This window comes from Pan troglodytes, chromosome 18 (assembly GCF_028858775.2).
Source record: "Pan troglodytes isolate AG18354 chromosome 18, NHGRI_mPanTro3-v2.0_pri, whole genome shotgun sequence".
In the NCBI taxonomy this organism is placed as follows: Eukaryota; Metazoa; Chordata; class Mammalia; order Primates; family Hominidae; genus Pan; species Pan troglodytes.
The window spans coordinates 46,277,054-46,290,803 of NC_072416.2; the positions used below are offsets into that span (position 1 = coordinate 46,277,054).

The 13,750-nt window shown below is 39.7% G+C and overlaps 1 protein-coding gene across 5 annotated transcripts in view; it reads left to right on the forward strand.

The window, feature by feature from the left end:
• The window catches only part of LONP2 (lon peptidase 2, peroxisomal), a 115,076-nt gene that overhangs the window by 41,430 nt on the left and 59,896 nt on the right, over window positions 1–13,750 (forward strand). For all 5 annotated transcript variants that reach the window (XM_520624.7, XM_024349824.2, XM_003315089.5 and 2 more), the window contains 2 exons: window positions 7,863–8,013; window positions 11,517–11,643. In XM_520624.7, coding sequence (XP_520624.3) covers window positions 7,863–8,013; window positions 11,517–11,643 — 278 coding nt within the window. The remainder of the gene's footprint in view (window positions 1–7,862; window positions 8,014–11,516; window positions 11,644–13,750) is intronic.

Here is a 13,750-nt window from a genome sequence, read left to right on the forward strand (position 1 = left end):
TATATAAATAAAATAAGAATGTATTAGTCTTCTTCTTTTTTTTTTTTTTTTTTGAGACGGAGTCTTGCCCTGTCACCCAGGCTGGAGTGCAATAGTGCAATCTTGGCTCACTGCAACCTCTGCCTCCCAGGTTCAAGCGATTCTCCTGCCTCAGTCTCCTGAGTAGCTGAGATTACAGGCACGTGCCACCACGCCTGACTAATTTTTTGTATCTTTAGTAGAGATGGGCTTTCACCATGTTGGTTAGGCTGGTCTCGAACTCCTGACCTCATGATCCATCCGCCTCGGCCTCCCAAAGTGCTGGTATTACAGGCATGAGCCACCGCGCCCGGTCAGAATGTATTAGAATGTATTTCTTAAGACTGCCATAACAAAATACCACAGACTGGGTAGCTTTGAAGACCAAACAGAAATTTATTTCCTTATGGTTTTGGAGGCTGGAAGTCCAAGACCAAGGTGTTTATAGGTTTGATTTCTCCTAAGGCCTCTCTCCTTGGCTTACAGACAACCGACTTGTGGCTGTGTCCTCGGGAGACCTTCTGTGTGCATGCATGCATCCCTGGGGTCTCCTCTTTCCTCTTATAAGGGTACCAATTGTATTAGACTAGGGGCCCACTCTTACCTTCATTTAACCTTAATTACCTTCTTTAAACACCCTGTCTCCAAATGCAGTCTTCACCCTGACTGCCCTTGAGACAGAGCGGAGGGGGTTAGGGATTCTGTCAATTTTGAGGGGGCACAATTCAGTCCATAACAAAGGACATATATAATAGATACATAATATATATGTACCAGTGTGCCCATATCATGTACTTTATGTAAAACGAAATCAGTTTTAAAAGGTAATTGTATTTTCAATGAAAGCACTGTGTTCTAATTAGATAATTGTTTTTACTTCATAATATGTCTATCCTAGCTTATTATATAAATAAGAGTGTCAACTCTGTTATTTTCTTGTGGTTCATACCTTTGCCTATACCCTTTTTAATGATACTTTGCAGGAATCTTTTTAAACCACTCAACCCATTTGTAATATTAGGCTCTGTGAACCCGGAAAATTTGAGACAGGTCTCAGTTAATTTAGGAAGTTTATTTGGCCAAGGTTGAGGACGCGCACCCATGACACAGCCTCAGGAGGTCCTGACGACAAGTGCCCAAGGTGGTCAGAGCACAGCTTGATTTTATACATTTTAGGGAAGCATGAGAGACGTCAATCAGCATATGTAAGGTGAACATTGGTTTGGTCTGGAAAGGCAGGGCAGCTCTCTGGAGAGGGCTTCCAGGTCACAGGTAGATAAGAGACAAACCCTTGTGTTCTTTTGAGTTTCTGATTAGCCTTTCCAAAGGGGGCAATCAGGTTTACCTCAGTGAGCAGAGGGGTGACTTTGAATAGAATGGGAGGCAGGTTTGCCCTAAGTGTTCCCAGCTTGATTTTTCCCTCTAGTCTGGTGATTTTGGGGGCCAAATATATTTTCTTTTCACAGCACACATGGACAGCAATGTGCTGTAATTATAGTTAAGGCAGATAAGTGAGGACACCACAGGCAGCCTTCGACCTTATGGAACTTCTTCTAAGTGAAGACATCAATTCCATTTTGGATATTAAATATTTACAAGCTATTTTTTTCTGGTATTTATAAATAAAAAAGATAAATACAAATACTAATATTTTCTACTTGCACTTTGGTGGGTCATTTTCCACTTTCGTGACCACTGGTCTAAATAGATAAACAAATGTCTTCACAAATGGGTAGTAGGTTCACAGGTGTTCATTTTGTTATTATGCATCATATCTTATATATATTACATATATTTGATGTATTCAAGATTGTAAAATATTTTAAACTAGTGATAATTTTGCTTGAAAATTCTGTAGGTGTCATTCTAATGACATTCTCATTTTGATTGCACAGGAGGAGGAATCTAAATCTTTTCAATCTATAGTGTCAAGGTCTTCTAGAATATTTTCGTTTCTTTAATCCCTATTTTAATTTACTGAGACCTCTTCTTTAGTTATATTAATCAGTTATGAATTGTATCTCTTAATTTTTCCCGTATTTATCCCCTACATGTCTCTAAAGCCCTTTTTCTTCTATGTCCTGAACACTTTTCTCAAGTTTGTCTTTATCACAGATTTAATTTCCATAGTTGAGGATATAGAGGAAAAGTAAACCCAGTTTCTCCTACTGCACTCTCACAACACAGAACACCTCTGACCAAATGCATGGGTTTTTTCTCCATATGCCAAGCAAGCAGTTCTTCAGCAACCGACCACAGCTGGGTGTCCTCTAATTCAATTCTGACAATGTGTATCAGATCCTACGGGTTGAGCACTCAGTCCCACAAGACTGCCTCCCCCTTCAGATGCCAGTCGTGAGTTGACTTCCAGAACGTGTGACCAGCCAGTTATAAATTGGAGTTGCCACAAGCCCCCCTCCTCAGGTTTGCTTAATTTGCTAGAGTAGCTCACAGAACTCAGGGAAACAATTTACTTGCATTTACTGGTTTATTAAAAGAATATTTTAAAGAATACAAGCAAACAGCACAGGAGCTTCCATCCCAGTGAAGTCAGGGTCCACCAGCCTTCTTGCACCTGGGTGTGCTCATATTCACCTTCCTGGAAGCTTCCTGACCTCAGTCCTTTCGGGTTTTTAATGGAGGCCTTGTCACATAGGCCTGATTGATTAAATCACTGGCCATTGGTGATCAACTCAACTCTTAGCTCTTCTCCCCTCCCAAGAGATTGGGCTGGGGAACTGACAAGTCCTCAGCCCTCTAATCATGCCTTGGTCTTTCCTGTGACCAGCCCACATCCTGAGGCTGTGGAGGGACTGCCAGCCACCAGTCAATCACTAACATACAAAATGATACTTATCACTTTGGTGATTCCGAGGATTTTAGGAGTTGCATGTCAGGAAACAAAGAGATGAAGGCCAAATATATATTTTACAGTATCATAATAGTATTAATTGTGTGTGGCTTTCAGAGCTGATTTTAGTTATGTTATTTTATCTTTATTTTCTGTTGTGGAAAATTTCAACCATAGCAAAAGCAGAGAAGATAGTATAATGAATTCTGTGGACTCATCACCCAGCTTTAATATCTTGTTTCATCTATTGCTTCCCATTCTCCCCTACCCAACCTCTGATTATTTTGAAGCAGATTCCAGACATCATCTTTTCATAAATGTTTCAGTAGCTATCAACAAAAGATATACACTTTTAAAAAGCATAATCATACTATATCACACCTAAAGATGACAGTTACCTAGTCTTGTGTAATGAACTCTATGTAATCTATTCCTGGATTGCCTACAGACATCTGTAGTTCTTCTCTTGTCAGAAATTATTATTGAAGAATGATTCTCAGTGTACATTCCTCCCACGGTTCATCCCATTGTGACTTCACATTCCTAGGAATAATGCGTCATATCACAGCTATTTCCATTCCCAGTCATACTTTGTAGGTATGAATTATAGTCCTAGGATTGATACAGAAAATCTTTTAGTTGGGGAGAATAAAGGAGAAACAGCCCTAATTATTTTTGAAAGTGGCCCTGGATGTGGGCAGTAGAATCCCTTCTCTGAAGTTAGGGTAAGAAGATGAGGTTTGATAGCTACAAAGCTCTTAATTGTAATTTTCGTCCTTCCATAGACTCACCAGTTTGCCTCGGAGCTTCATCTGAGTAGTGATTACCAGAAATTATTTTCTGCCAGAATATTGATCAGTATTTCTGATGCTGTTTAAATTCTATATGTCTTTTTATGCTTTTGAAAACCAGAAAGTATCTGAGACAGGTCTCAACCAGTTTAGAAGTTTATTTTGGCAACGTTCTCCAGAGATGATTTTGAGGGCTTCAGTATTTAAAGGGGAATGGGCAGATATTGGGGAAAGAGGAAGAAATTTTAAAAGGTATGAGTAGACAAGAGACAAACGGTTGCATTCTTTTGAGTCTTTGATCAGCCATTCACCTGTGAGAGGGGAGCAGAGGAATAGTCACTGACGCATTCATCTAGCTTAGTGAATCTGCATTTCTACGTAAGATAAAATAAACATAGCGCACAGGAAGCCATCAGATATGCATTTGTCTCAGGTGAGCAGAGGGATGACTTTGAGTTCTGTCCTTTGTCCTGTATGTGTAAAGAATAAGCTATCAATTTACATGGTTGGGGTGAAATTCAACAGAACTGTTACAGGTTAAAGATCTTGGGGCCCACAAGGAATTTCTAAGTGGGGGGATTGTGAGGGAGATATGTAGCTTTTTTTGTCTTTGTAGCTATCTTATTTGGAAACAAAATGGGAGGCAGGTTTGTGTGACGCAGTTCCTAGCTTGTCTCTTCCCTTTTGCTTAGTGATTTGGGGGTCCTGAGATTTACTTTCCTTTCACACTCTCCTGAGTAAAAGAGGAAGGCAGGCAAATTGGGCACAAATTTAGTCTAAGTCTGCCTCCTTACATATTAATATTTTAAGTTTGGCCTAAAGGTTTCCCCTTACAAAGTAAACTGCAGCCTAACTAGCTGTGTAAACACACTATTCTTACACCAATCACAGATTTTCAGCAAGTCACAGGAAGTCAGCTGTTAACAAACTTTAAATAAAGCAAACACCAAGCTGTAAGTAATCCCGCTGTTTCTGTACACTCTTTGTTTTCTGCATGTCACTTTCCTTTTTCTGTCCATAAATATTATCAAACCATATGCCAGAGTTTCTCTGAACCTATTCTGTTTCTGGGAGCTGCCCAATTTGAGACTTGTTCTTTGCTCAATTAAACTGTTAATTTATCTAGAGTTTTTCTTTTAACAGGCATCACTAATTTTTTCTCCTTATAATCTAGGTATTCTGTCACACTGTTTTTAAAACCTCCTTCATAATTCAGAAACATTGCTTTATTAATTTTCCTACTTTTTAAAAACTCTAGTGTCTTAAAATTTTAAGAAAAAAAAATTACTTGTTCAAGTCTGACAGCCATTTCTAAAACATATCCAGCATATATGAATTACATATGATTAGAGCCATTAAAGAATAGAATTTTTTCCGGCCAGGCATGGTGGCTCATGCCTGTAATCCCAGCACTTTGGGAGGCCGAGGTGGGCAGATCACGAGGTCAGGAGATCGAGACCATCCTGGCTAACATGGTGAAACCCCGTCTCTACTAAAAATACAAAAAAGTAGCCGTGCATGGTGGCGGGCGCCTGTAGTCCCAGCTACTCGGGAGGCTGAGGCAGGAGAATGGCGTGAGCCCGGGAGGCGGAGCTTGCAGTGAGCCGAGATCACGCCACTGCACTCTAGCCTGGGCGAAAGAACGAGACTGTCTCAAAAAAAAAAAAGAATAGATTTTTTTCCTTAGCTAGTGTTAAAAAATTACTCATGACGCTTATTAAAGGTGGTAAGGATTACTTTATTCAAGGTGGGAGACTAGGTATAAGAAACACTGCAATGGGGTTTTGCAGTGACAGGAGGAGAGTGAATGGGGAATCAGTAGAGGGAAACATTCTAAGAGGAAAAATTGGGGTTACAGGGGATTCTCACTAGAAGGACACAACAGAACTCTTGCTGAAGGGAGGCCAGGGTGAAAAGATACTGGGTTAGAAGTGAGAACAGATACGTATGGGTATGGGTCATTTTTGCTAACCTGACTTAGCAGGATTCTTGCTCACATTGGATTTTACAAAGACAGAGGGAAGGCCGACGTTGGCCTAGTTGAGCAGAGGACTCAGAGGAGCCTGACTCAAGTTTGCGTCAAAAGAAGAGCGTTTTTGTCACTAGATGATAGTTTTAACTGTTTTCCATACATAAACATTTTCCATACCTAAACAGTTTGTTTGTTCATTTGTTTGTTAGTTTGTGTTGGATTTTCACTCTGTCGCCCAAGCTGGAGTGCAGTGGCGTGATCTCAGCCCACGGCAACTTCTGCCTCCAAAGTTCAAGCAATTCTCATGCCTCAGCCTCCCAAGTAGCTGGAGCTACAGGCATGTGCCACCATACCAGGCTAATTTTTGTATTTTTTTTTAGTAGAGACAGAGTTTCACCATGTTGGCTAGGCTGGTCTCAAAGACCTGACCTCAACTGATCTGCCTGCTTCGGCCTCCCAAAGTACTTGGATTACAGGTGTGAGCCACCGTGCCCGGCCTGTAAACAGTTTTTAGATGATTAGTAGATAGTAAGACCACTCTTAACCAATTCAATACTGAACATAATTAGTTTTCCTTGATTACTTGAAAGTACTTGTTTTTTAATGATATTAAACATTATTAAGTCTTGTGAAAATGTGAAATTAGAGCTTTCTGGGAATTCTAGAAAGAGTTTCCAGTAATAATTAGTGTTTAACAAAATTCAGAATTATGTATGAGGCCTAGAATTAAGACTAGCTTGGGGCTGGGCGTGGTAGCGCACGTCTGTAATCCCTGCACTTTGGGAGGCCAAGGCAGGTGGATTGCTTGAGGCCAGGAGTTTGAGACCAATCTGGCCAACATGGTGAAACCCCATCTCTACTAAAATTGCAAAAATTAGCCAGGTGTGGTGGTACGCACCTGTAATCCCAGCTACTCAGGAGGCAAAGATTGCAGTGAGCTGAGACCATGCCACTGCACCTCAACCTTGGTGACAAAATGAGACTCTGTCTCAAACAAAACAAAACAAAACAAAAAACTAACTTTGGATAGTTTTGAAAATAAGTAAAACTTCAGAAAGAATCAGAAGGTAGGAAAAACTGCTTATATAGTTAAATTGTGGTTGGTGAGTATATTAGTCATTTTATTGTAATTGGGCGTAAGTGAGAGTGTTAATATGTTTAAGGTTTGGAACATGTAGAAGCTGTTGGTGCCTTATTAAAGTTCTGCACCAGCCCCTTAGCAACAAGTGCCTGTGACTTGAAGCTCTTTAATGTACAGTTGCACATTTTAAGAATCCAAGTTGACTGATAAATTATCTAATGTATCTAATTCAAATATTTTTAAGAGCTATTGTAATCCCAGTACTTTGGGAGACTGAGGCAGGCGGATCACTTGAGGTCAAGAATTTGAGACCAGCCTGGCCAACATGGTGAAACCCCATCTCTACTAAAAATACAAAAGTTAGCCAGGCATGGTGGCGCACACCTGTAGTCCCAGCTACTCAGGAGGCTGAGGCAGGAGAATTGCTGGAACCCGGGAGGCGGAGGTTGCAGTGAGCTGAGATTGTGCCACTGCACTCCAGCCTGGGCAATAGAGTAAGACTCTGTCTCAAAAAAAGAGTTATTGATGTTTTGCTTATTATAAGCAGCAATGTTTTGTAGTAAGCCATTTTTAAATAGTGAATTTTTTGCTGTATCAGAATATAGTAGCATAGTAATTTTTACTCTTATTTAACTCATAGCAAAGGTTACTCTTATTTGGAATTCTCCTTTCAGTTAAATAATTTATACCAGACTTTCTGAAAATGTTTGAGGAGGATTATATGGGTTCTTATTTACCGGTTCTTTGAGAATTTCAAAATACTTTACACATTTGCTTTATATTCCCATAGCAGTTTAGATAGGGTGTGTTACCAAGATGGAAACTGGTTCTGCAGGACTGGTAACTTATGATGGCCAAACAATGAGTCATTAATAAATAGATTTTTGAACAAAGCTTGAAACTGTAATTTCTGCTGCTTTGTGCTATTACATTTTCAGAAATTTTGACACTGAACGTATTTTATTTTTTAAAAAGTATGTAGAACGTAGAGAATGCAAATAATAATGCTCAGATGTTAGTTTTGTCTGTTTCTTAAATTATTCTGAGCAGAAATACTAACCTTGCCAGTACATCATGTGTGTTTTCACTTATATACAGCCTTCTGTTGGCACTACTAAAGTTTTTAAAATGTTTTTTGTTCTCCCCTAGGTGTTGGATCCTGAACAAAACCATAACTTCACAGATCATTATCTAAATGTGGCCTTTGACCTTTCTCAAGTTCTTTTTATAGCTACCGCCAACACCACTGCTACCATTCCAGCTGCCTTGTTGGACAGAATGGAGATCATTCAGGTTCCAGGTACCTGACTCTTAAATCATTATGATACATCTTGCCTTTCTGACCATAACTTTAAAATTAGTTATGCTATGGAGTTTTGACTAAAAGAAGTTCATTTGCCAACATACAATCTTCAGAAGTTCTGAGGAATGTATATAAATCAGTTTCTATGTAGCTTCAAAGTCTGGAAGAGCAAAATAGCAAACGTTGACAACAACAATTTCAGATTTAATTAGCATGAAAGAATGATAATTTTATGACAAATAAGACATTCTTCTTTAGTATAATTTCTAAAATGGCAGGCTGTGTGTGGTGGCTCACACCTGTCATCCCAGCACTTTGGGAGGCTGAGGCAGGTGGATCACTTGAGGTCAGGAATTCGAGACCAGCCTGGCCAACGTGGTGAAACACCATCTCAATAAAAATACAAAAATTAGCCTGGCATGGTGGCGGGCGCCTGTAGTCCCACCTACTCGGGAGGCTGAGGCGGGAGAATCCCTTGAACCTGGGAAGGGGAGGTTGCAGTGAGCCTCACGCCACTGCACTCCAGCCTGGGTGACAGAGTGAAACTCCATCTCAAAAAAAAAAAAAAAAAGAGTAACTGAACTTTCTCATAAAATCTGGCCTCACTTTTATATTAAAGTGCATGCCGCTTTTAAATTCCTCTTGAATCTATCAAATAGTTAAATTTTTTAAATGTCTTCCCTGTCACTGGAGCATGCAAAATGTATTCCTTCAGTTACTAACACTAGATAAGTTATAGCATTTTCACCTTATTTTAATTGCTCAGTATTGTTTTTCCCTGGAAGAGATCAAATATCACTGAGTTTTTTTTTTTAATTTAGAGTAGAATCTAAATGTCTTTATTTATTTAATTATTTAGAGACAGAGTCTAGCTTGTTGCCCAGGCTGGAGTGCAGTGGCACGATCTCGGCTCACTGCAGCCTCCGCCTCCGAAGTTCAAGTGAGTCTCATGTGTCAGCCTCCCAAGTAGCTGAGATTACAGGCACTCGTGACCACGCCCAGGTAATTTTTGTATTTTTAGTAGAGACCATGTTGGCCAGTCTGGCCTCGAACTCCTGGCCTCAAGTGATCTGCCTGCCTTGGCCTCCAAAAGTATAAGGATTACAGACGTGAGCCACCATGTCCAGCCTAAATGTCTTTTACTTATTTTTTCTTTTTTTGAGATGGAGTCTCACTCTGTCACCCAGGCTGGAATGCAGTGGCACAATCTTGGCTCACTGCAACCTCTGCCTCCTGGTTCAAGCGATTCTTGTGCCTCAGCCTCCTGAGTAGCTGGGACTACAGGTGTGCACCATCACACCTGGCTAATTTTTGCATTGTTAGTAGGGACAGGGTTTCGCCATATTGGCCAGGCTGGTCTTGAACTCCTGACCTTAGGTGATTCACCCGCCTCAGCCTCCAAAGTGCTGGGATTACAGGCGTGAACCGCCACACTCGGCCCTAAATGTCTTTAGATTCTAAATGTAATCTAAATGTATTTTTCATATTAATCTGAAATATATTTTTACTACTAAGTGAATTATAATTGGATTTCTGTTTTTTTTTTTTTTGAGATGGAGTCTCACTCTGTCACCAGGCTGGAGTGCAGTGGCGCAATCTCAGCTCACTGCAACCTCTATGTCCCAGGTTCAAACAATTCTCTTGCCTCAGCCTCACAAGTAGCTGGGACTACAGGCGTGCACCACCATGCCCAGCTAATTTTTGTATTTTTAGTAGAGATGGGATTTCACCATGTTGGCCAGGAAGGTCTCAATGTCTTGACCCCATGATCCACCCACCTTGACCTCCCAATATAACTGGATTTCTTAATTATCTGTGAGCATTGCAGGTTCCTGTATTTAGTTTTAAAATATGGTAGAGTAAAAAGTTAATTGTGTGTATTTAAAGTCTAAAGTAAATAAGTAATGAATTCCCTGGAAACTCCAAGTTATGGCAGAAAATCCATTAGATACACTAAAGTAAAGTGAAAGAATCAGGACAGCTGCTGCAGAGGGGAGCATATGATGCCACCTTCTTCCTTTGGCAGATTTAGCTGTCCGATCTTCTAGCTTTCCTGGTGTTTACTAACCTCTTTCCATTCAAAAGGTGCCTTATCAATTCATATTTTTAATTTTTGCTTGTTAAATGGAAAGGGACATTAGTTGGAATTTTGTCTTACGGGATTTAGAGACAAAGGAAATCTATATTTATTCAGGCTATTAAATAAGAACATTATGTGTTCTAAATATACTATATATATAAAAAATACATATATACATACATAAATACATATGCACACATATATAAATACATGTACACACACACAGACACACACACACACACACATATATATATATATATATATACCATCATGTGGAGGAAAAAACCTTTTATATGGACATCTTAGGTTTTCTTTTGCTGCTACAATTTATTTTATAGTCATGGTTCTGGAAACAGTATCTTTAGAGCCCTTCCCTTGGAACCCACTGCTTATTTAATTGAGGGGGGTGTGTGTGTGTGTGTGTGTGTTTCAAGTATAGATCAAATTAGGCTAAAAAGATGCATTTATTCTTCTATTTGAAATTTCAGAGGATTTGAGGATAAAGAGATAATTGTCTCTAAGATTTGAGGTGTTTTCCTCTTTGGGAAATATATCATTTAATCAGAAAACTTTCAAGCACTGTGCTTAGTAAATGCTTGTTTTGTTTGTGAAAACGTTGGAAATTTTAACAATTATTGACTTAGATCAAATTTCTTTTTCTTTTTTTTTTTTGGAGGCAGTCTCTGTTGCCCAGGCTGGAGTGCAGTGGTGCAATCTCAACTCATTGCAACCTCCACCTCCCCAGCTGAAGCAATTCTCGTGCCTCAGCCTCCAGAGTAACCAGGACTACAGACATGCGCAACCATGCTCAGCTAATTTTTTGTGTTTTTAGTAGAGACAGGGTTTCGCCATGTTGCCCAGGCTGGTCTCAAACTCCTAAGTTCAAGTGATCCGCCCGCCTCAGCCTCCCAAAGTGCTAGGATTACAGGTGTGAGCTAACGTGCCTGGCCAGAATAAATTTCTTTATTGTAATTATAGTCTCATTTGAAATAATACTTAAATTTGTTCTAAATCTAAGATCCATTTAATCTACATTTGATTCATTAAAAAAGCATGGCACTGGCTGGGAGCAGTGACTCATGCCTATAATCTCAGCACTTTGGGAGGCTGAGGCTGGTGGATCACTTGAGGCCAGGAGTTTGAGACCAGCCTGGCCAACTTGGCAAAGCCCTGTCTACTGAAAATACAAAAATCAGCCAGCGTGGTTGTGCATGCCTGTAATCCCAGCTGCTCGGGAGGGTGAGGCAGGAGAATCACTTGAACCTGAGAGGTGGAGGTTGTAGTGAGCCGAGATCACGCCACTGCACTGCAGCCTGGGCGACAGAGCAAGACTCTGTCTCTAAAAAAAAAAAACAAAAACAAAGCATGGCATTATGGGAGCCATGTAAATAATTACAAAACAAGATCTCTTCTTTTCCAGGGTATACACAGGAGGAGAAGATAGAGATTGCCCATAGGCACTTGATCCCCAAGCAGCTGGAACAACATGGGCTGACTCCACAGCAGATTCAGATACCCCAGGTCACCACTCTTGACATCATCACCAGGTTAGTTAGCCATCCTGAGGCTTCATTAACTCCAGGCAACTTTTGAGTATTTACTGAGTTACCAAACAGGACATAGAGTATCAATATTTGAGTTTTTCATCTTTTGAGATAAGCCACAGTCTCCTGAAAAGGAGATTAGTTTATTGGCATCCCATATAGCATCCATTTCTCTTTCTTCAACAACTTCCAGCAAGTGTTATTATAACTATTGATTTACACCGTTCTCTACACTAGGCAGAAGTTTACAGAGAAACCATTTGGAATATTGTTATAGCTAAAGCTGAAATTTATGCTTTGCCACAATAGCAATATAAGGGGTTAATCTGATCATTTAAAAACCAAATACATGGCAAATATAGAGACACTTTTTATGCCCAGGATCTTGAAAGTTGTTGAATTCTCTTAAGAGGTGATATGCTACTTTCAGATAATCTGATTTAAGTTACTCAGTTTTCTTTTCTTCTCTTTGGCTGAGAGATTTTTAAAATCCTTAGAATTTTGATCTTCAGAATTAACACTGGAACAATAGAGAAGGTGCCTTCCCAAGTTTACTACCAAATGCTTAAGCCTGTAGCAAGCAGTGTGTAAATTATCTGAATAGAGTATTGCTTAGTCTAATTTACAGATTCCCTGTTTGAATGGAAAATATACTCTGTTGAGAATTTATATCCACCACAGCCTCTTACAGTTTTCCTAGCTCAGTATTACAGATCCATTGCATCATCCAGCAAGTCATGTCAGGCTGCCAAGCTCTCCTCTTGCGGCCCTTTTCTAGTAACTACTGTTTTTAAGAGATTTGAAGTATCTCTCTATTTTGAACTTTGACTTAGAGTTTGGCCAGACTGTCTTTTGATCTATGCCTTCTTATGGATCTATTTAGATTTATATACAAAGCAGTAAGACTAAGTCTTACCTGGGGGTTCCTTTTCTTAATTTGTCTTGTGATTTATGGTGTAGATAATGCCAGGAGAAAAAAATTAAGTGACTTATATGTCTGAGTCTTCCAACAATATCATTATTCCAGATAACACCCATGATGCCTTTGGGTAACTTTCAATAAGTCATTTAACATTTTTGATAGCTTCCCCATCTGTAAAATATGAGGGATGGAGAAAAATCCAGAGTTTATCTGAATAATAATGATTCTGAAGAGTGATCATTATTTATATTTCCCAGTTGTTACCTAGAGAACTATTTCTTTTTTTATGTATACTTGTTAACTCAAAATATCAGATCTTAAAAGCTGTGGACATAAGGAAATATCTGGAGCAGTTTTGTTAGTTTTGATATTGTTTTTAAAAACAGCACAAGTATGTACTATTCCAGGCACGTTTTTGGATATTTAGTGAGTTACCAAACTTAGGACATAGAGTATCAATATTTGAGTTTTTCATCTTTTGTGATAAGTCACAGTCATAGACCCTAATGTTCTAGTCTTTCTTATTTCCAAGTATAACTCACCTGCTTGAATACTTCCAGTCCCAGTATGCTTAATTCTAGCTAATAACTACCTCTTCATGGGTAATTCTAACTGTAACAAAGATATTCTTTTTATTTATTTATTTATTTATTTTTTAAGACAGGTTTTCATGCTGTTACTCAGGCTGGAGTGCAGTGGCATGATCTTGGCTCACTGCAACCTCTGCCTCCTAGGCTCAAGCCATCTTGCCATCTCAGCTCCCAAGTAGCTGGGACCACAGGTGCATGCCGGGCGTGGTGGTGTGTGCCTGTAATCCCAGCTACTCGGGAGGCTGAGGCAGGGGAATTGCTTGAACCAGGGAGGTGGAGGTTGCAGTGAGTTGAGATCGTGCCACTGCACTCCAGCCTGGGCAACAGAGTGAGACTCCGTCTCAAAAAAAAAAAAAAAATAGAGATGGGGTTCTCACCATCTTGGCCAGGCTGGCCTGGAACTCCTGAGCTCAAGTGATAATTGTTACAAAGATACTCTTTCTATTCACTTTTCTGTAATTTTCTTCTTCTGCCTTATAGGAGCACCTGGAATCTAAGTGTAATTCCTCCTTGTACAGCCCTTCTGACATTAAGATAAAATACTATCAGGTGCTGTACACTAAGTGTTCTCTTCTTCAAGCTAACCATTCCTCTCCTC